A 24,279-nucleotide genomic window follows, 5' to 3' on the forward strand; every position below is an offset into this window, starting at 1 on the left:
TAACCTCTTAATGCTCTCGAAAAAAAATTGTTGACATAAATTCTCCTGGAGCATGTCAAGTTTTCTGAAGTGCTATTGAAATTGGCAGGTTTTTCTTGTAAGAGAGATGGATCACTTGCTCTCAGCTGGACTATGAAGAGATTTCTTGAACCGGCCAGTAGGGTAAGTATTAATTTAGGGTTTTGGGCAAGCACGCGTGATTTATTTCTATAGCACTTTTTACAGACAGAGGCTAAAAAGTTAAAGTGGCCAAAAAATAGACACAGAAAATATCCTCTGACAATTTCAATGAACGAGACGGTAATATCAATCAATAACAGGCAAAATGACAGACATACAAACTGCAATTTCAATGAAGTTGGGGAATTGTGTAAAACATAAATCAAAAATTTATTCTGTGGAATTCAGGACCAAGACAAGATATTTAATGCTCAAAGTGACAGTCTTCCCTCGTTTATCACGAGGGAGATGTTGAGTACAGTAATCCCTCGTTTATCGCGGATAATTGGTTCCAAGACCACCGACGTTCGGTGAAAATCTGCGAAGTAGTGTCACCCTCTCATTTTTAACATACATACCGTATTTGTCGGACTATAAGTCGCGGTTTTTTTCATAGTTTGGGTGGGGGGGGGCGACCTATACTTAGGAGCGACTTATATGTGAATTTTTTCATAAACTTTTACTTGATCATTAACACATTACTTACTTACTAGTATAGTTGATCACTTCACATGTTATTTTCATTTTTAAACTGCATGAGGGCGCACTATGGCTGTGGAATAATTGGAGCCTCGCTGACAATGAGTTCCATTCACTGACTTCCGAAGTCGGGAGATTTAATGATTTGGAGTGACACAGATGATTCGATAAACTTGTTATTTATGTCATAGTTATTTGACATATAGTTTATTTAGAGTAGCAACGTGTATGTTGTTAGCCTTCAGTAATTTCCGATTGTCTAGGGAGGCCGTGTAGGCAGCAGGGGGGGGGGGAGGAGAGCGATCCAGGGCGCTTGCGTGTGTTGGCTCATATGTTGAGCTCTTGATTTGTGAAATAAAGAGCCGGTTACCTACGTCTTGCCTGGTACTTTGGTAAAGCTACAATATAGTTATATACTAGATCTGTAGAATAATCGGGGCCGCAGCTGATGACGAGGCTGACGTCAGCAGCGCACGTAGGTCCGGAATCAACAGCTGTTTTTTTTTTTTTTTTTGACACAGAGAATGAATATTCCGGTGGGTTTAATGATTTGGAGTGACACGGATGGTTCCTTAAAATTCTTGTTTATATTACATTTATTTGATATAGCTCGTCTGACGTCAGCAGCCCACGTAGTCCGGCATCAACAGCTGTGTATTTTTTTTATTTTTTTTTACACAGAGGATAAATATTCCGATGGATTTAATGATTTAGAATGTCACGGATGGTTTGTTAAAATTGTTCTTTATATTACATTTGTTTGATATATCTAGTCTGACGTCAGCGGCGTACGTAGTCTTTCCGGCGTCAACAGCCGTGTGTGTGTGTGTGTGTGCGTGTGTTTTTTTTTTTTTTTAAGTGACACAAGACGAAGATTCCGTTGGATTTCAAGATTTGGAGTGACACGGATGGTTTGATAAAATTGTTATTTATATTATTGTTCTGCCCTCAGAATTGTTTTCATGATGTAAGAAATGTTTTCTATGTAAAGAAGCATACACAATGATTATTTGTCGTTCGGAAGCAAACCGGAAATGTATTTTGAAATGCACCGGAAGCTGCGCATGTTTTTTGTTGAAGCGACTTGACAACTGATGAGTTGAGAGACGTTAGCATTACTCGTGTCATCTAAGCGAATCTTTCTCCTCTCCTTATCCTCACGGAATCAACGGCTGTAAGTTATCATTGTTTATTGGATAACTTTATTATTGTTTATAAGATAAGAAGAATATTCATAGAAGAAACTGTTTGTTGTTTCACTTGCAGTTTCACTCGTGTTTAACACTGAACAGAAATAAAGGGAGCAAGACGCTCTGAATCCTGGCTCAAGTGTTCTATACATGAGTTTGGCTGGCTGATGAACTGTGACAACGTACACGAAGTACATAACGCACAGGGGGATCAGTACAGTGAAAAGCCGTAGTAAAGTGAAAAGCCGCGGTGAAGTGAAAAGCCGCGGTGCAGTGAGTTGAGGAAACAACGAAAGATTCAAACATGGCCGCCAAAGATGTATCCAGTGTTATCGACGCGGAGACCTTCATCTTCCAAGTCATCAGTCCACAGTCGATCGAGAGCTAGTGCTAACTCCAAGCGCTCGTCATCCTACAATTCCGTTCTGGAGGCAGCTGCCAGAGCCAGAGCTTCGGCTGAAGCAGCGGCAACCAAGGTAGCCTATTCAAGGAAGCAGTTGGAAATTAAAAGGCAACGAGCTAGGCTAGACATAGATTTAGAAGAATTAGAAATTGAAAAGGAAGCAGAAGTGGCACGGGTGAGAGCAGAAGTATTGGAAGCAGCTGCAGCTATAGAAAATGAAGATGTGCTAAGCATAAAAAGTCATTTGCCAGCGCATGTGGCTCAAAAACGCACTGAAGATTATGTGCAAAGCCAAACACAGCTCAACGCGCAGTCCCTTGTAGCCTACAGTGGAGTCTGGCGCCGCGAACCCACACGTAGTCCACCACCTGCGGCAGCTCAGGAGAGGTCCTCACACAACGTCTGCAGACCATCAGTGAATGAGGAACGTGAGGAAAAGGAGCAGTTCCAAGAGGCAATCAACACTCCGTATTATGGCCCCCCATTTCATGGTACAGTCAGACCTTGTGAGTACAGCCTCCTACGACAGTCATCACCCACACCTACGACACCACCACGCATGGATGACCAGGCCTTTGCGTGATAACATCAGGCCTCTTCAGAGTGACATCGGAACCCCGACTCAGCCTTCACATGCAGCAAGGCACACATCTGCCCCAAAGCCACCTGACAGTCCACATATGCAACAAGGTCAGTATTCTCCTCCTCATGCCAGCCCTCCACACATGATAGACTTTGCCAAGTTTCTTGCTCGCAGAGAATTAGTGACTACTGGCCTCACAAAATTTGATGATATGCCAGAGAATTTTAGGGCATGGCAGTCCTCTTTCCTAAATGCAACACAAGGCTTAGGTTTATCATACAGTGAGGAGCTGGACCTCTTGGTGAAGTGGCTCGGTAAAGACTCGTCTGAACATGTAAAGAGGATCCGTGTTGTTTATGTCACCAAGCCCAAAGCTGCTCTACAACTGTCCTGGGATATTATGCATGAATGCTATGGCGCACCAGCAATAATTGAAAATGCCCTGTTCAAAACAGTGGACGATTTTACCCGTCTCTCTGCTAGAGACAACACGAAGCTAAGATTGCTCAGTGATCTCCTCATGGAGCTATATGTTAGGGTTTACAGATTATCTTCATCGTATGATTATGTTGGAATGTAACCTGTAATAATTAACCTAGCTTGTCCTGTCTTAACAAAAGTAGTAGAACAACGTGCTAAGATCTTTTCAGCTGATTGACTAGCTGCAGAGGAAGCAATCAAAGTTGCCTTGTTTACACAACGTCGTAAAAGACCCCCTGCTATGCTTTGATCAGCAGGCCAGGGGCTTCAACCCCACACCCCCACTCTCAACCCTACTCTGTTTCTCTCAATAAAAATGCTCCTGCATGACACCAGAGTCAGACCTCCTTCGACCATCGCTGTAACCACAGCGACGAATGGACTCTCCACCTGCAGGTGTCTAAAAGGACTTACTTGTCTCTCCTGTGTGGTTCTTGCAAAATAAGTTAGAGTGAGCACCACCCTAACACTATTAACAGCCAAAAACGATGGATATCTTCCTGGCCTTGCATGCCTCGACACGCCTCGTGGGATAAAGCCTATCGTGGAGAAGTTACCTTCAGGCCTGCAGGAGAAATGGTTCGGTGTAGGCTCAAAGTACAAGGAGCGCTACAGGACATCTTTACCTCCCTTTTCGTTTTTTGTGGACTTTGTGTATGGCCAAGCCAAGGCTCGAAATGACCCAAACTTCAGCCTGTCCATCAGTAGCCAGCCGTACGGCAAAGGTGAGAAAGCTCTATTCAAGCCAAGTGAATTTAAGACTGCTGTATCTGTGCGCAAAACAGACGTGTCTGGTACCACTGATGCAAACACCTTAAACTCCACGGACGATGGAAAGGAAAACAATGATCCGGCTCGTTATTGCCCTGTGCACAAGAAAACACACCCATTGGAAAAATGCAGATCATTTAGAGCAAAAACATTACAGGAAAGAAAAGACATTCTTAAAGAACATGAACGCTGCTTTAAATGCTGCGCCCCAAACCACCTTGCCAAGGATTGTCAGGCATCATTGAAATGTGGTGAGTGTGACAGCCAAAGACACAGCTCTGCGATGCATCCAGACACCTCTCTTTCTCCCGATCAATCGGCCCTTCCACAAATAGACACAGTGGCACATGGAAATTCCCCACTCGAAGTGACGTCACGATGCACGAACGTTTGTGGCAAGGGCAACCTCCCACGTTCATGCTCAAAGGTGTGCCTGGTGCGCGTCTTCCCTCAGGGACAACCAGATCGCTCTGTCAAGATGTATGTCATACTTGACGATCAGAGCAACCGCTCACTGGCCCGCTCTGAATTTTTCCACCTTTTCAAAGTCAAGAGCGGCCTCTCCCCTTACCTGATGAAGACCTGCGCCGGCACCACAGAGATGGTCGGCAGGAATGCGGCGGGCTTTCAGATCGAAGCAGTGAACGGAGGTGTGTGCCTAGACCTTCCACCTCTCATTGAGTGCAATGAAATAATGAATAACAAATCTGAGATTCCAACTCCAGAGGTAACCCTCACACATGCGCACCTGAAACATCTCGCTCCTCTCATTCCCAAGCTGGATCCTGATGCAGAGATGATGATCCTGTTGGGGAGAGATATGATACGTGCACACAAAGTGAGAGATCAAGTCAATGGTCCTCATAACGCACCTTTTGCCCAGCGCCTGGACTTAGGCTGGGTCATTATAGGCGAAGTCTGCCTGGACAACGCCCACAAGCCAACCCTGAGCATCTTCAAAACTCATGTGCTTCAAAATGGACGTCCGTCACTTCTCATTCCTTGCCAAAACAGCATCTGTGTGAAAGAGAAACCATGCTACGGCGGGGAGGACAAGCATGGCCACACTACACATACGTTGAAAGCATTGCCAGTCGAGGGAGGATCAGCTTGGGCAGACTGTTTTCCAACAAACAGACAGCGACAACAAGTGTGCCATGTCCTTTGAGGAAGAATTCCTCTTGAAAATAATGGAAAAAGAAGTCGCCCAGGATGAAAGGAATAACTGGGTAGCTCCCCTACCATTTAAGTCGCCTCGCCCTCGGCTCCCAAATAACCTGTCTCGTCTCAACTCTCTACGGCCCACTTTGAGAAAAAACGCTGAGATGAAAGAGCAGTGTTCCTCCTTCATGGAAAAGCATTTTGAAAACAACCATGCAGAGATTGCCTCATCCATTGACGACACAAAAGAATGCCGGTACCTGCCCTTTTTTGGTGTGTACCACCCCCAGAAGCCTGGGAAAATACGGGTCGTGTTTGACTCAAGCGCCCAACTGAACGGCCTCTCCCTCAACTCAGTGCTTCTCACAGGGCCCGACTTGAATAACACTCTGCTTGGCGTGCTGCTGCGTTTCAGGAAAGATCTCATTGCTGTCACTGCGGACATCCAGCAGATGTTTTATGGATTCCTGGTGAGGCATGAGCACAGAGATTACCTCAGATTTCTGTGGCACAAAGACAATGACCTGTCTAAAGAGGTTCAAGAGTACCGCATGCGGGTACACGTCTTCGGCAACAGCCCATCGCCTGCAGTAGCCATCTATGGACTACGACGTGCTGCTAAGAAAGGTGAAGAAAGGTATGGCACTGACACAACACAGTTTGTGCATAGACATTTCTACGTTGATGATGGACTCGTGTCACTGCCCACCGAGTCTGCTGCCATAGACCTGCTGAAACGTACCTGTGCCTCACTCGCCGAGTCTAATTTGAAGCTGCACAAAATAGTATCAAACAGTGTCACTGTGATGAAAGCTTTCGAACCTGAAAAACTGGCCTCTGGCATTAGAGAGCTGGGGCAGGATGATGATTCTCTCCCTGCGCAGAGGAGCCTAGGCTTATGCTGGGACATTAACACAGACATGCTCACCTTTAAGGTAGCCATTGCTGATAAGCCTTACACTCGCCGTGGGGTGCTGTCAGTTGTCAACAGCGTCTTCGACCCGCTGGGTCTGGCCGCCCCAGCTGCTGCTGCGAGAGCTGTCCAGTGGGGTCCAGGATTGGGACACTCCACTCCCTGACGAAAAGGCGAGCATGTGGGAAACATGGGAATCATCACTCAAAGAGCTGAGCAGCCTCCATGTGCCCCGCTGCTATGTTTCAATGTCACTCTCGGAGCCAAGGTACACCGAACTGTGTGTTTTCTGTGATGCATCTAACTGGGCAATAGGGGTGGTTGCATACTTAAGAGCAGTCAGTAAGGAGGGCCTTTGCAAAGTGGGATTTGTGATGGGGAAGGCTAGACTGTCACCGCAGCCGGAGGCTACGACCCCACGACTCGAGCTCTGTGGTGCCGTCCTGGCTGTTGAGCTGGCAGAGTTGATCTTGAGTGAACTGGACTACAAACCAGACGCTGTGAAATTCTACTCCGACAGCAAGGTGGTCCTCGGATACATCTATAACGACTCAAGGCGCTTCTTTGTGTACGTGCACAATCGTGTGCATCGTATTCGCCAAACAACCTCTCCTGAGCAGTGGCATTATGTGCCATCGGAACATAACACCGCTGACTTAGCCACCAGGTCAGTACCTGCATCACAGCTGATGGACACAATGTGGTTCGTAGGACCCGACTTTCTTCACAAGACTCCTAAGCTGGATACGCACATTCAGTTCGATCTGATAGAGCCTGGGAAAGATGTGGAGGTCAGACCGCAAGTGACAGCTTTACTTACGCACATCGAAACCAAGCCACTTACCTCCTCAAGATTCCAGCGTTTTTCAAAATGGAGCTCCTTGCTGAGAGCCGTGTCCTTTCTGATACATCAGATGCGTTCTCACAAGTCAATCTCCACCTCAGACTCAACAGACACACCGCAGCATGCATGCAAAGGCTGGCATCAGTGCAGCGGACCTCGCACTCCTGAGGAGCTTGCAGCAGCCAAGAGACTCATACTAGAGACTGTCCAGAGAGATGCATATCCAGATGAATACGCTGCTCTTAAAGCACACAGAGAAGTCTCTAACTCAAGTCAGATCTTGACCCTGGACCCCTACATGTGTGAGGGCCTGCTGCGGGTCGGAGGGCGCCTCAGGCATGATTCTCTCGACTCAGAGATAAAACACCCAATCATCCTCCCGAAGCAAAACCATGTCACCAGGCTGCTTGTGGAACACCATCATGCAGAGGTAAAGCACCAGGGGCGACAATTCACAGAGGGAGCCATCAGGGCAGCTGGACTATGGATTGTCGCTGGCAAGAGGCTGGTCAGCTCTATTCTCTATCACTGTGTGACATGCCGTAAGCTGAGAGGGAAGATGGAAGTGCAAAAAATGGCTGACCTCCCTCCGGAGCGACTCGACACCTCTCCACCCTTCAGCTATGTGGGGCTGGATGTATTTGGACCGTGGACAGTGGTGACCCGACGCACTCGTGGAGGTGCGGCAGAAAGCAAAAGATGGGCCATTCTGTTCACATGCATGTGCACCAGAGGAGTACACATTGAAATTATTGAATCGATGGATACTGCCAGTTGCATAAATGCGCTACGGAGATTCTTTGCCGTCAGGGGCCCAGCAAAGCAGCTCAGGTCAGACAGAGGGACGAATTTCGTGGCTGCTAGTGCAGAACTAGGGATGAGGCCCTCACATGAAAAACAGAACAAGATCTTGAATTATCTCCACAGCAAAGACTGCACGTGGGAGTTCAACCCACCACACGCTTCACACATGGGAGGTGTGTGGGAACGCATGATTGAGGTGGCACGAAGAATATTAGATTCCATGCTTCTGCAGAACAAACATACTCGCCTGACTCATGAGGTCCTGTGCACGCTGATGGCGGAAGTGTCGGCAATAATCAACGCCAGGCCGTTGGTCCCTATTTCATCAGACCCCTCTGCTTAAGTCTTGCTGTCTCCTTCCATGCTACTGACACAAAAGCCAGGCCTGCTTGCTCCTCCGGGCGAGTTTGGGGGAAAGACCTTCTGAGAGGCCAGTGGAGGCAAGTGCAGGCGCTGGCGAACGAATTCTGGAACCGTTGGAGAAGTGAGTACCTGAGCACTCTCCATCCAAGACGTAAATGGCACAGGACACGCCGCGACCTTCAACCTGGGGACATTGTGCTGCTAAAGCAAACTCAAGTGCCAAGGAATGAGTGGCCGATGGCTATGGTCATATCCACCTCCGAGAGCAGCGATGGAAGGGTCCGAAAGGTTGAGGTGAAAACTTCATCACAAGGCACCTCGAAGACTTACCTGCGGCGCATTTCTGAAGTGGTCCTTCTCATGGAAAAGGCGGATTAAAAGTGGACTGAGAAAAAGGAAAGTAGTTTCAAAGGCTAGTGGCATTACATTAACATTACATGTTTATACAGGAGTGGAGCTCCTTACAAGCCCTAGGCTTCGTCTCCCTCCCTGCACTGTTATTTGTTATAATAATATGTGCTAAACAATAAACTAAACTAAAACTAAACATGCCAGACGGGAGTGTTCTGCCCTCAGAATTGTTTTCATGATGTAAGAAATGTTTTCTATGTAAAGAAGCATACACAATGATTATTTGTCGTTCGGAAGCAAACCGGAAATGTATTTTGAAATGCACCGGAAGCTGCGCATGTTTTTTGTTGAAGCGACTTGACAACTGGTGAGTTGAGAGACGTTAGCATTACTCGTGTCATCTAAGCGAATCTTTCTCCTCTCCTTATCCTCACGGAATCAACGGCTGTAAGTTATCATTGTTTATTGGATAACTTTATTATTGTTTATAAGATAAGAAGAATATTCACTTGCAGTTTCACTCGTTGTGTTTAACACTGAACAGAAATAAAGGGAGCAAGACGCTCTGAATCCTGGCTCAAGTGTTCTATACATGAGTTTGGCTGGCTGATGAACTGTGACAACGTACACGAAGTACATAACGCACAGGGGGATCAGTACAATTATTGTTATTTCATACATAGTTTATATATTGTTATATGGGCCTGTAGAGAAATTTTAACTGCAACACGCCGCTGACGTCAGACTTGTTTACATAAAGGAGGACGAACTCGATCGATGGCTTTCATGATTTGGAGTGACACAGATGGTTTGATAAAGGTGTTATTTATGTTATAATTATTTGAATAAGTGTTAATGTTACATCAGGCCCGTTCTCAGCTTCTCGTTTGTGTTTATGTCACGTTAGCATACCGTATTGTTAGCCTGTTGTTGCTGGTTCATGTCTGTTTTTGGTGTTGGATTTTGTCGAATAAATTTCCCCGACTTATCTTCCGGTGCGACTTATATATGTATTTTTCCTCCATATTGTGCATTTTATGACTGATGCGACTTGTATTCCAGAGCGACTTTTAGTCAGAAAAATACGGTACATTTTTTTGTGAATCAATAAATGTATATTAAACCATATAAGTGTATATGATATCATTAGAACATTAATAGTTTCAAACATGTAAATACTATAATAATAGTATAAATGACATACAGAAAATAATGTATAAATAATATGAATTTAAATATGATACGTGTGTGTAGATGTAGCTAAAGTATACATACTAGGGGTGTAAATCGCGGGTTTTGTCACGATACGATATCATATCGATACAAAGAATCACGATACGATATTTGCCGATATCTTAAAGCCTGCTGTGATTCATTCACGATACATCACGATATAGTGCTCCACGATCGATATTTTTATTTTTTTTATTTTTTTTTAAAATAAAAAATATAGAACAATATCCTGATTTATAACAATTCATACGCAAAATCAACAAGGTACTGCAAACTCTTTATTTAGGAAATTACAAGAGTATTGTAGTATACAAAGGGCTTATTTTAACACTGAACTTGATCAAATTCCTATATTTTTTCTCATATAAGTAAAGAAAAATGAATATTCTTTCTTTTTTGTAATACCATTAACATTAAAGTGCATTACTGAACTATTTATTTACAATAATTTTAATTGTCCGTTGAGCCATCTTTTCTTTGGAATCCAAAGTGCTTCCAAACGAATGACTTGAAGCCCAAAGGGGAGCGAATTTCCTCGTCTTCTTGGACACTAGCCATAGCAGCAGCCCAGGAGCCGCGTAGTTGTCGGCTCCCCTTTCACGTGCCTGCTCTGCTCACAACACAACACGCCGCGTACTGCTCCCGGAAAGAGGAAGCAAGCAACAATGAACTGGATTTCAAAATAAAGTCGCGTCTAATGTCCGAGGTCAAACACGGCGATATAAATCGATGTTTACGTTTAGCATCGATGCCAATAAATCGTAGAGCATTATATCGATTAATCGATGTGTATCGATGAATCGTTACACCCCTAATACATACTGTAAATATGTTTTTAGAACTCTTATTATTATAACAACTTTTTTATAACAAGGTACAAGTGTACATACTGTAAATATGTTTTTATAACCCATTTATTATTATAAGATTTTTTATAACAAGGTACAATACTATAAATATGTTTTTAGATCTCTTATTATTATTTTAACAACTTTTTTATAACAAGGTACAAGTGTACGTACTGCAATTGTGTGTGCACTCCCTGCCTTCTGCTGTCATACAGACAACGTTTGTGTCATAATTCCTCAATTTAGAATTTTTATTTGGAATTTTTTATTTTTTGGGAAAAATCCGCGATGTACTGAAGCCGCGATAGATGAACCGCGAGGGATTACTGTATTTTTAATAATTTTTTAAATTTACACCTCTATTATGCTGTTCCCCTCACATTGCATTTCATTTTGTATCAGCTTTTTAACACACGTACACACACACACACGCATACACATGCACACACACACACGTATACTAACTCCACACAACAGAAGTCCCTTTAAAACATATTTTTATTCTTTGGCTTTTATCAATCAATCAATTTATTTATCCCCAAAGGGAAATTAAAGGCACAGAGAATAACTGAGTTGCAGTCATAAATAGATAATCGATAAAAGATTAAATTCACAAAATAATCCAACATAACTGATGTTTAAACCGCTGCAATAACAACATGCCGGAGAAGGAAGGGGTGGTGTTTAAAAGAGGAGTTACGTTTAGAAGAGGAGTTACTGAAGGAATAGATGTAGACTTCCTAGTTTGAGTCTTTCAACCCACACACCTCAGCCTGTGCCCAAATGGCAGCCACTCAAACAATGTGAACAGAACGGCAGGGTCTCTAAGAATCCTGTGGGCAACTCTCATAGCCTGCTGGTCAAACATAACAGGAGATATTAGTGCAAGCATATCTGATGATTTTACAACATACCGTTTTTTTTCCATGTATAATGCGCAAAATTTAACTAATTTATTGTCCTAAAATCTGGGGTGCGCATTATACATGGGTAAATTTTTATTTTTTTATTTTTTTTTTTTTAAGAAAATCATGGTACAACAATTTTTGAAGAAAATCTTGTCACGGATGGTTCTTGACAACGTCACTTTCCTCTCTTTTCATTTTAACCTAACTGATCGCGGTGGTCGGAGAAATCAACGCCAACAAAAAAAATACATCCAGCCTAGTTAAGAAATCACCAGAAAGATCACCATGACAATTGTGAATAATAAATAAATAATTATTATATATATTATATATATTATTATTATAATAATAAATAATTGTGATAAATAACTGGAACATCACTCAAATATTGGTGATCCCGTTGAGAGTCTCACATATTTCTTCGCTATCGAGTTTGCTACTGCATGCGCAGTGATACTGACCGGCAGAATAACATCCGGTTGTTCCCAAAGTTGATCTTTTTTCTGAAATAATTTTACGTTTACGGACTTAAGTAACCCGGCCGGGTCATACCAAAGACTATAAAAATGGGACCCATTGCCTCCCTGCTTGGCACTCAGCATTAAGGGTTGGAATTGGGGGGTTAGATCACCAAATGATTCCCGAGCGCGGCGCCGCTGCTGCTCACTGCTCCCCTCTCCCCCAGGGGATGGATCAAAATCACACGGGGATGGGTCAAATGCAGAGGACAAATTTCACCACACCCAGATGCATGTGTGACGATCATTGGGACTTTAAAAAAAAAAAAAGTCAAAATTTGGGTGCGTATTATACATGGGTACAGGCTTTTTTCCAGCATCGACATGCCATTTTTAGGGTGCGTATTATACATGGGGGCGCATTATACATGGAAAAAAACGGTACATTTATGACTCTGTGCATCTGTGATTGGTGGTGGACAAAGACTGCATAAAATCAGCCAGCACATGAAAAGAAGGGAATACTCTGGATGAAGACATAAGTGTTGGCAATTTTTCAAGAGTGGTGTCAATTAACATCATTGTTAATTTAAGAAGCTAATAAAAGATGGTTCCAAGATATTTACACTCGTGAATCACATCCACAGGCCCACTTTTGATGGTAGAGCATACTGGCTCTGCAAGTTGTCTGTTTGTTTGAAAAAGTCGCAATCATGGCCTTAGTTTTGTTTAGATTGAGCTCTAAGCAGGAATCCTCACACCAAGATGTCACTTACTCCAGAGCAGGACCATGGCCCAATGATGGAGCAGAGGGCAAAGACTCTAACAATGTTTTCTGCAAACTTAATTTAGTAACTACTTTGCTGAGTTGAACTACAATTATCCATATAAAAGATTTACAAAAGGGGGGTTGAAACGCACCCCTGGAGGGAGACAGTGGATGAATGCATCTGACACAATACTGTTCACTAACACTCTCTGAGACCTCCTTGTTAAGAAGCTGACAATCCGCAGAACCAGCTCATGGTCCAGATGGAAGGGTGTGGGAGCGAGGACGTGTGCCAGCATGGTGTTAAAAGCATGCTTGGCAATGTTTGGGTACGGTGTCTATAATGAAGATCGTCCACACCCCTACCACACCTGTAAGCGAATTGCAGAGTGTCAACATCCATCCATCCGTTTTCTGTACCGCTTAGTCCCCACGGGGGTCGGGAGTGTGCTGGAGCCTATCCCACCCGTCATCGGGCAGTAGGCGGGGGACACCCTGAACCAGTTGCCAGCCAATCGGAGGGCACACAGAGACAAACAACCATTCGCACTTGCACTCACACCTAAGGACAATTTGGAGTGCTCAATCGGCCTACTAGGCATGTTTTTGGGATGTGGGAGGAAACCGGAGTGCCCGGAGAAAACTCACGTGGGGCCGGTGAGAAACTCCACACAGGGAGGGCCGGTGGGGGAATCGAACCCGCACCCTCGTAACTGTGAGGCGGACGTGCTACCCAGTGCGTCACCGAGCCGCGAGGGTCAACATGATGATTTTAATTTATAAAGCTCTTGAGAATCCGCTCCAGGGTCTTCATCACTAAGGATGTTAAAACGACCGGTATCAAGACATTTAGGACCTTTGTTGAGCTACTCTTCCAGCTGCTCAGCAGTGTCTCAGGGTTCATCCACAGATGTCAGTCTTTCTGGGAATAATGCAGAATGTGATGGAAGGTGACAGTCTCCATGTGGTCATTAAGGTCAACTGAGGATGTTAAACAGTCAGTGGATTCAAAACCCAATCCCTGGAGCTCATCAGTGGTCACAGCCACTGCTTGATGTTTTTGATAAGACGTTTTAAATCGGAAAATAGGTGGGTGCCAGAGAAGATAGTGTGATGGTCAGCCGAAGCAATGGGAGGAAGGGGGACAGATTTAAAAGCGCCTGTAATAGATCCATAAAACTTATCAAATAATTTACCTTGTCTAGTAGTACAAGTTACATATTGGTGGAAATTTGTCTGACATTTATCAAAAGAACAATGATTGAAATCACCCATTACAAATTTGGGGTCATCAGGAGAAATCAACTCCAACTTATAAATATGTTCCCTTTATGTGTTCATTGGCAACAGAAAGTTTTGCCCTAGGGTGGATATACGTATAAAAAAAAAAAAAGTTGCCACAAGTGACCGGGGATTATAGGAGCAGGTCCATGCCCTAATTTATAGTGTATTCTTCCAGCCATCCATTATCTACTAATTATTCGGAGTTGGGTCGCAGGGGCAGTAGCTTCAGCAGGGAACCCCAAACTTCCCCTATTCAACTCTTCTGGAGGGATCCTAAGGATTCCTAGGCTAGTCGAGAGACATAGTCTCTCAAATGTGCCCCTATCCGGCCTGTTTTAGATGCATCCCCACTGCAACACACGCGATTCAAATAATCAGGATTATCAGGCTTTTATAGAGCATAGTAATGAGCTGATCATATGATGGCGCCGCGGATGGCGGCCACGGTGAGCCGCTCTCTATTTATTTGTCTTATTTTGTGTGTTTTCTGTGTCCTCTGCTGTCCATCCCGGATCACTTTTACTAGAGAAGCGCTGTTAAACATCGGACAGTCTTCTTCTGGTATTTTCTCTCCTGTTCTCTTCGATTCACATGTCCTGAGTGTTGTTAGTCACCTATATGTTGAACAGAGGGTGTGTTTTACCGAAGTCAAATTCCTTGTTTGGCACGCTCAAACATGGCGAATAAAAACTCTTGAATCTTGAATAGGTGGGTTGTAGTAGGGCTGCACATAAAACAGGCTGGATAGGAGCCCTTGAGGACCGGAGTTGGTGACCCCTGGCACTATAGCGGGTGTTGAAAAATATGTCGGTCAAAACAAGACTGTATTTAAGCAACAAAAAGAGGATTTTAAATAAAGGGGATTACGGAAAGAACCAGGTGATGGATGTGAATGTTTTATTTTACATCAAAGTTCTGCTGCTAATTTGCCCCATGTTGTGTCCGTTATTAGCCATGGTGCAAGATGATGCTTTCTCCTCTCGGCAGAATAATGCATTTGCTGTCAAATGATAAAATTGATACCAAACCCAATTTTTCTGTCAGCTTGGTCTGTCCAAACACGTACAAATTTGTGCTCGGATAAAAATATATATACCGTATTATCCGGACTACAAGTCTCTCCAGAGTACAAGTCGCACGAGCCATAAAATGCATAATAAAGAAATAAAAAACGTATAAGTTGCACCGGAGTACAAGTTGCATTTTTCGCGGTACTTTATTTGACAAAATACAACACCAAGGACAGACATGAATAGGCAACAGGCTAAACAATACGGTATGCTAACATTACATAAACACAAATGAGGAACTGAGAACATGCCTGAACTAACATATTAACAGTTATTCAAATAATTATCAGGGCTGTGGACTCGGACTCGGGGACTCGGACTCGGTCGGTCTCGGTCATTTTTGCCGGACTAGGACTCGGACTCTGTGCTGATCCGACAATACAAAAAATACGTTCAATTTTATTTTTATCATGCTGCTGAGAATCCGCGTAGGAATACTGTCCACAGCCCTGCTTACGATCAATGCGGCCACGTTGAGTTGCACTTAGGCTAATGTTTACATTATGTACCAATGTCAAGGACGATTATGTCACCCAGCTTATACCATTGATGTGTTTCGATAGTTGTGGGGTCGTCACTAATTATTTGTGTTTAGATAAATGTCTGAGCTATAATGGTGTAATTAATGATTAAAAAATATTATCTTACATGTCCTGTGTTTCAGAATGGTTATTTAATTGGGCGAGAGTGTGTGTTTTCAAGCGTTTTGCCTCATGCCAATGGCACTCAGGGCTAAGGGTGGGCTTCAATGACTATTTTTGTAAAGCCACGCATTTAATACCATGTCAAATAATATATTAGAGTGTAGGTTATGTTCCAATGTATCCACTTCTATCGGTTAAATTGTCAACCGTACATTTATGACTACGCCATGAGTGATCTACGTTATGAACTAGCACAACTCCGGTAGGGCAGGGAAAATGTTATCGATCCGACGTCCGATTGGAACGTCGCCTCACTTTTACGTCCGCGCTCTCAGCAAGGGATCCTATATAAGCCGAACCAGCCAAGAAATTTGGGCAATGTTGGCACTTGGTCGAATGAAAGAGAGCCCATTTGTTACAGCTGATCGTTATCCGTCCGGCCTCAAGGCAGCGACTCGGACACTAACAGCAATGCCAATCAGCCAAGTCAGCGTAGAGCGCCTGTTTTCCGGGCTCAAGTTTATCATGTCTGATCAGCGCGGCGCGATGAAGGCTGACTTGGTTGAGGCGATTTTGTTCCTAAGAACAAACTCAAGTCGTTGAATTGAAACTTGAAAGTATCTGTTTATTGTATTTGTTTATATGTTTAATAAAGACAAAGCCATCACAAAACTGTTTTAATTATTTAGATTTTGATCTAAATTAGCCTTGAATAAAGACTAAGCAGTCACATGAATTAACAGAAAAAATGGACAGCCGGACTCGGACTCGGTGGTCAAGAGGCCGGACTCGGACTCGGTGCAAAAATCCGACCGAGTCCACAGCCCTGATAATTATAACTTAAATAACAAGTTTAAACCATTTGTGTCACTCAAAATCATTAAATCTGTCAGGAACGGGGTGGAGGAATGGAGCGAGGACGACCAAATGCAGCTTGGACCAGGGTTTATTGCAGAAACCAAAGGACAAACCCGGCAAACTGACGTGACTAAGCAAAACCAAAAGGACAGACCGCCAAAGCGTGAAACAAAAGACCGGAACAAAACAAACCGCGTGACAGTGAGACATGCATGGTCCGCACATCTCGTGCAATGCTCCGACATAGAGTGACACGCAAACAGAACTTAAATACAAGACAGGTAATGAGAGGCAGGTGCGTGTGATCACACAATCAAGGGCACACAGGAAGGGAGGGGCGAGCACACAGACACAGAACTGGGGACGAGACATGACAAAATCCATCGAATTCTTCGTCCTCTGTGTAAAAAACGCCGCTGCTGACTCTGTAAGTACATGCGGCGCTGACGTCAGACTCATCGTCAGTTGCGGTTCCAATTATTCCACAGGCCTATATAACTATATTTTAGCGTTACCGAAGTACCAGGAAAATCGTGGGCTAGTAACCGGCGCTTTATTTCACAAAACAAGAGTTCAACATACGCGCCAAGACACAATGTGTGTCGCCTCACTAACAATGCGCCCTGGCACTCTCTTCCCGTCTCCTCCCTCCTGCTGCCTTCATGGCCTCCCTAGGCAATCAGAAACTACAGAACTCTAACAATATACAAGTTGCTACACTCTATAAACTATATATCAAATAACTATAACATAAATAACAAGTTTATCGAACCATCCGTGTCACTCCAAATCATTAAATCCATCAAAATCTTCATCCTCTGTGTCAATCTCTGTCCTCTGTGTTATAAACTACTACGCTGACTCCGGAAGTCAGTGGATGGATTCAGACTCATCGTCAGTTGCAGTTCCAATTATTCCACAGGCCTAGAGCGCCCTCATGCGGTTTAAAGTGAAAATAAATGTGAAGTGATAAACTACTAGTAAGTACGTAATGTGTTAATGATCAAGTAACAATGTGTTAATAATTTCACATATAAGTCACTCCTGATTATAAGTCGCACCCTGGCCAAACTATCAAAAAAACTGCGACTTATAGCTTGGAAAATACGGAATATATATCCTGGAATTTTCTGGCAGCGGTTAAATGTTGCATCACACAAAATATTAGCATGAGGCATTCGTTTACATTACGTTACTGCATATGGCTGGTCATTATTCTATTGAGATCTCAGTGTTATACAGTTCATTGGCAAATGCAGTTGTACACGTTCATGAAATGTACAGTTACTGTACTTGCACTACATTGAAGCAAGCTGTGTGTGTGTGTGTGTGTGTGTGTGTGTGTGTGTGTGTGTGTGTGTGTGTGTGTGTGTGTGTGTGTGTGTGTGTGTGATGTGTGTGCATGTGTGTGCATGTGTTTGTGTGTGCGTGCGTGCGTGCGTGTGTGATTATTTTTTTAATATCCTATGGCCTGTTACCGAGTGGTCCACAGAATGGTACCAGAGAGGACCGGTGGTTGCAGACCACTGTAGCTGGGGGGTTAAAATTTTAATAAAAAAAAATAAATCCATCCATCCATCCATCCATCCATCCATCTTCCGCTTATCTGGGGTTGGGTCGCGGGGGCAACGGCTTTAGGAGGGATGCCCAGACTTCCCACTCCCCAGCCACTTCGTCCAGCTCATCCCAGGGGATCCCAAGGCGTTCCGAAGCCAACTGAAATATATAGTCTCTCCAGCGCATCCTGGGTTGTCCATGGGGTCTCCTACCGGTGGGACATGCCCGGATGCGTCCAGGACGAATCCTGATGAGATGCCCAAGCCACCTCATCTGGCTGCTCTCAACTTGGAGGAGCAGAGGCTCTACTCCGAGTCTCTCCCGGATGGCCGAGCCTCTCACCCTATCTCTAAGGGAGACCCCGGACACCCTGCGGAGGAAACTCATTTCGGCCGGTTGTATCCGGGATCTTGTTCTTTCGGTCATGACCCATAGCTCCTGACCATAGCTGAGGGTAGGAGCGTCGATCGACCGGTACATTGAGAGCTTTACCTTTTGGCTCAGCTCTCTTTTCACCACGATGGACCGGTACAGAGTCCGCATTACAGCTGACGCTGCACCAATCCACCTGTCGATCTGATCTCCCGCTCCATCCTGCCCTCACTCGTGAACAAGACCCCAAGATACTTGAACTCCCCCACTTTGGGCAGGATCTCATCCCCCATCCGGAGAGGGCATTCCACCCTTTTCCGACTGAGGACCATGGACTCAGATTTGGAGGTGGTGATCCTCATCCTGTGAACCGCTCCAGTGAGAGCTGGAGTTCACGGCTTGAAGAAGCCAACAGCACCACGTCGTCTGCAGAAAAGCAGAGATGCAATGCTGAGGTCCCCAAACCGGACACTCTCAACACCTCGGCTGCGCCTAGAAATTCTGTCCATAAAAGTTATGAACAGAATCGGTGACACAGGGCAAGTCCAACCCTCACTGGGAACGAATCCGACTTACTGCCGGAAATGCGGACCAAACTCTGGCATCGATGATACAGGGACCGAACTGCCCTTATCAGTTGGTTTGGCACCCCGTACTCCTGAAGCACCCTCGACAGAACTTCCCGAGGGACACGGTCAAACGCCTTCTCCAAGTCTACAAAACACATGTGGACTGGTGAGCGAACTCCCATGCACCCTCGAGGATCCTGCCGAGGGTATAGAGCTGGTCCACTGTTCCACGGCCAGGACGAAAACCACACTGCTCCTCCTGAATCCGAGGTTCGACCTCCCGACGGACCCTCCTCTCCAGTACCCCTGAATAGACCTTACCAGGGAGGCTCAGGAGTGATTCCTCTGTAGTTGGAACACACCCTCCGGTCCCTCTTCTTAAAGAGGAGAACCACCACCCCAGTCTGCCAATCCAGAGGCACCATCCCCGATGTCCACACAATGTTGTAGAGGCGTGTCAGCCAGGACAGCCCCACAACATCCAGAGCCTTTAAGAACTCTGGTAAAAAAAAAAAAAATCTCACAATTTTTCACAAACCAAAGTTGGCAAATATGGCTCAGAGGACAAAGTCTAGTCAGGCTGCAGTGCAGTAATTTAGAAAACGTATTGACATTGTCTTCTAGTGGCAAAAAGCGGAACTATGAGACGTTTTGGAGTATACTATATATTATAGCTACAGCTGTTGTGAGATGCACTATAACAATAGGCTTGTACCGTAATTTTCGGACTATAAATCGCGATTTTTTTCATAGTTTGGGTGGGGGGGGCGACTTATACTCAGGAGCGACTTATATGTTTTTTTCAAAAAATTTCAAAAAAAAAACAAAAAAAAGAAACCGCGATAAACGAACCGCAATGTAGCAAGGGATTACTGTAATTTGAATTTCAAGTGACGTCAGCAGCGCGACGTCGCGGTCAGCAGCGTGAGGTCAGCAGCGCGAGGTCAGCAGCGCGAGGTCAGCAGCGCGACGCGGCGTTGTTTACATAAAGGACAAAGATTGACTCGACGGAGCTCTCTTTCACTTCCGTGGATTGAAGTCGGGGGCCGGCGCTCGGTCGGGTGGCTGTCCAGGGACGGTGGATGGGGCTCGGACAATGCTTTTACGCACGCCCGGTCCTTCTCTACCGAGCTGTCTTTCACCTCCGTGGATGGAAGTCGAGGGCCGGCGCTCGGCCGGGTGGCTGTCCGGGGACGGTGGATGGGGCTCGGTCATGGCTTTTACGCACGCCCGGTCCTATTCTATGGAGCTCTCTTCCATTTCCGTGGCTGGAAGTCCACACCGCCACACGCCTGGAAGTTTGTTTTGTTAAATAAAGAGCCGTTTACCAAACCCACGTCTTTCCTTGAACTTTGTTAACGCTACAATATAGCGTTTTTTTCCATGTATAATGCGCCCCCATGTATAATACGCACCCTAAAAATGGCATGTCGATGCTGGAAAAAAGCCTGTACCCATGTATAATACGCACCCAAATTTTGACTTTTTTTTTTTTTTTTTTTTTTTAAAGTCCCAATGATCGTCACACACGCGTCTGGGTGTGGTGAAATTTGTCCTCTGCATTTGACCCATCCCCGTGTGATTTTGATCCATCCCCTGGGGGAGAGGGGAGCAGTGAGCAGCAGCGGCGCCGCGCTCGGGAATCATTTGGTGATCTAACTGTCAGGCTCAGAGCAGGGAGAGGACTCGAATGCAGAGTTCAAAACAAGGTGTTTATTTCCTCCACGGAAAACAGCACTAGGAACAAAAGGCGCCTCAAGAAGAGGGAAAAAGGCAAAAACAAAAAGCGCCTCAACACGAGGGAAAAAAGGCTGCGAACAGCAAACAAAAAGCGCCTCAAACTGAGGGAATAACGAAGGCAAAATCCAACGAACAAAACACCGAGCTTGGGCAAAAAGACTTTCACGGGGAATGTCTGGTACTAAGGGATCGCTGGTGGTCATGACACGCAAGACGCACTGGCACAAGACAAGGGGAAAACGCAGGCTAAATACACACACGGAAGGGGGAGGACACAGGTGCAGACGATCAGGGCGGACGACACAGGTGTATGTAGTTGGGTAACAGGAGGTCAAGTGGACTGTCGTGCAGGGGAAGGACCCACGATCTGAAACGTGACATACAAAATAAAACAGGAAGTGATACGATGAAGCACAGGACAAAATAAAACAAACTACAAAACCTGACAGCATGACACTAACCCCCCAATTCCAACCCTTAATGCTGAGTGCCAAGCAGGGAGGCAATGGGTCCCATTTTTATAGTCTTTGGTATGACCCGGCCGGGTTACTTAAGTCCGTAAACATAAAATTATTTCAGAAAAAAGATCATCTTTGGGAACAACCGGATGTTATTCTGCCGGTCAGTATCACTGCGCATGCAGTAGCAAACTCGATAGCGAAGAAATATGTGAGACTCTCAACGGGATCACCAATATTTGAGTGATGTTCCAGTTATTTATCACAATTATTTATTATTATAATAATAATAATATATATAATATATATAATAATTATTTATTTATTATTCACAATTGTCATGGTGATCTTTCTGGTGATTTCTTAACTAGGCTGGATGTATTTTTTTTGTTGGCGTTGATTTCTCCGACTGCCCAGAAAGGCACCACCGCGATCAGTTAGGTTAAAATGAAAAGAGAGGAAAGTGACGTTGTGAAGAACCATCCGTGACAAGATTTTCTTCAAAAATTGTTGTACCATGATTTTCTTCACAAAAAAAAAATAAATAAATAAAAAAAATAATAATAATTAAAAAAAAATTTACCCATGTATAATGCGCACCCCAGATTTTAGGACAATAAATTAGTTAAATTGTGCGCATTATACATGGAAAAAAACGGTAGTTATATAGTAGATCTGTGGAATAACGACGAGGCTGACGTCAGGGCGCACGCACGCGCGGCGTTGTTGACAAAGGACGAGGAATTTGATCGATGGATTTAATGATTTAGAGTGCACAGATGGTTTGATAACATTATTGCTTATATAATAGTTATTTAATATATAATTTATATATCGTTATATGGGCCTGTGGAATATTTTGAAGTGCAAGAGCCGTCAGCGGCGCGCACGCATTGTTGACAAAGGACGATTGATGGATTTAATGAATTGGAGTGACACAGATGGTTTTATTAACGTGTTATTTATGTAATCGTTTTTTGAATAACTCAGAATTTTACGTCAGGGCCGTTCTCAGCTCTTAGTTTGTGTTTATGTTACGTTAGCATACCTATCGTCTATGGCAGTGGTCCCCAACCTTTTTTGCGCCACGGACCGGTTACATGTCAGAAATATTTTCGCGGACCGGCATTTATATAAATAAATAATACATTTATATAAATAAATAAATAATACATTTATAATAAATATATAAATACGATGAAATAAAATGATACGACTGACATAAAAACAAGTACAAATGACAAAAATAAAACTCACCATTACGTTGAATTAGTGGGAGCACTGAGTTTGTTTCTCAGAAACGAGCCGGTCCCATCTAGACGTAATCGGAGACAATGACACCCGAAGTGATTAAGGTTTGTCTTTTATTGCAGGATGCTTGGTCTCCATGTGTTGAAGCAGTTTTGAATGCTTCATTGCCTGGTTAGTTAGCCTGTCGCCACATATTAGCTTTGCGGGCTCGACTGGGGAAACATGTCACGTGACCGGGACGAGTGTCTTGACCTGAATTAATTGATCGTCGATAATTTTTTTTTTTTCTGTGCGGCTTGGCGGCCCGGTACCAAGTGACCCACGGACCGGTACCGGTCCGCGGCCCGGTGGTTGGGGACCACTGGTCTATGGAGCTCTCTTCCATTTCCGTGGCTGGAAGTCCACGCCGCCACACGCCTGTAAGTTTGTTTTGTTAAATAAAGAGCCGTTTACCAAACCCACGTCTTTCCTTGAACTTTGTTAACGCTACAATATAGTTATATAGTAGATCTGTGGAATAACGACAAGGCTGACGTCAGGGCGCACGCACGCGCGGTGTTGTTGACAAAGGACGAGGAATTTGATCGATGGATTTAATGATTTAGAGTGCACAGATGGTTTGATAACATTATTGCTTATATAATAGTTATTTGATATATAATTTATATATCGTTATATGGGCCTGTGGAATATTTAGAAGTGCAAGAGCCGTCAGCGGCGCGCACGCATTGTTGACAAAGGACGATTGATGGATTTAATGAATTGGAGTGACACGGATGGTTTTATTAACGTGTTATTTATGTAATAGTTTTTTGAATAACTCTGAATTTTACGTCAGGGCCGTTCTCAGCTCTTAGTTTGTGTTAGCATACCTATCGTTTAGCCTGTTGTTGCTCGTTCATGACTGTTCTTGGTGTTGGATTTTGTCGAATAAATTGCCCCCCAAAATGCGACTTATACTCCGGAGCGACTTATATGTTTTTTTTTTCACTTTTTTGGGCATTTTATGGCTGGTGCGACTTATACTCCGGTGCGACTTATAGTCCGAAAATTACGGTATTTGTTTTTCTTATACTGTGGTATTTCATAATAATCTCACTTGTAAAAAGTAATGTCACCAAAAACACAACCAAAATAGAGCAATTCTGTCAACCAATAGCCATTTTCAGCAGACACATACATAGTCTCTTCCTCCTTCCATTTTGCCGTACTCTGACTCATTTATGCAATCACAAGCCACAGGCACCTCCATGGTATTAGACTGTCACATCTTTTAAAAATTTCACAACCCAAAACTGCAGTTTTTCCACAGTCAGTCCCAAGTCTGAACAAAAATGGGTGGGTTGCATTGCCAAACAATATCATGTGAGCGACTCGCTGTGGTGACCCCACACAGCAAAAAGCCAAAAGTCACCTCAGTTTCTTTTTATTTGATTAAAGCTCACACAATGAGTCGACATCCAAAAAAAAAATCAATGACATAACTGATTCACCTGGTCTTTCAAACCTTCACGAGCCAAGTTCAGTCTGAAAGGTATGGGGGAATAAATCTTTACTGTTACACTTTTGATAACACCACTTTGTTGGGAATTCAGTGTGAAAATGGATTTTGCATGTATTGGGGTGAAATTTATTTCCCATTCTAAAGCACCAAAAGGCAGCAAAAAGATTACTGTTTCAGCTTTAAATTCTTTCACA

The 24,279-nt window shown here is 44.1% G+C and overlaps 1 protein-coding gene and 1 long non-coding RNA gene across 2 annotated transcripts; both read left to right on the plus strand.

Moving 5' to 3' along the window:
• The first annotated feature begins 6,347 nt into the window (after positions 1 to 6,347).
• Positions 6,348 to 8,528, plus strand: LOC119127506. Its single transcript, XM_037259475.1, has 2 exons — positions 6,348 to 8,231; positions 8,273 to 8,528. Exon 1 carries the CDS (start codon positions 6,380 to 6,382, stop codon positions 8,189 to 8,191), a length of 1,812 nt encoding a protein of 603 aa, XP_037115370.1. The 5' UTR covers positions 6,348 to 6,379; the 3' UTR covers positions 8,192 to 8,231; positions 8,273 to 8,528.
• A 430-nt stretch (positions 8,529 to 8,958) lies between these two features.
• On the plus strand, positions 8,959 to 23,828 carry LOC119127574. The gene is made up of 3 exons (XR_005098859.1): positions 8,959 to 9,009; positions 9,078 to 9,218; positions 23,818 to 23,828. It is a non-coding gene; the product is annotated as an uncharacterized LOC119127574 (long non-coding RNA).
• The last annotated feature ends 451 nt before the right edge of the window (positions 23,829 to 24,279 follow it).

The sequence above is a fragment of the Syngnathus acus genome, chromosome 9, assembly GCF_901709675.1.
Source record: "Syngnathus acus chromosome 9, fSynAcu1.2, whole genome shotgun sequence".
Taxonomy (NCBI): Eukaryota; Metazoa; Chordata; class Actinopteri; order Syngnathiformes; family Syngnathidae; genus Syngnathus; species Syngnathus acus.

Excerpts from the sequence above, each read along its gene's own strand:
- LOC119127506 (XM_037259475.1), top strand. The coding sequence starts at position 6,380 with ATGTGGGAAACATGGGAATCATCACTCAAAGAGCTGAGCAGCCTCCAT.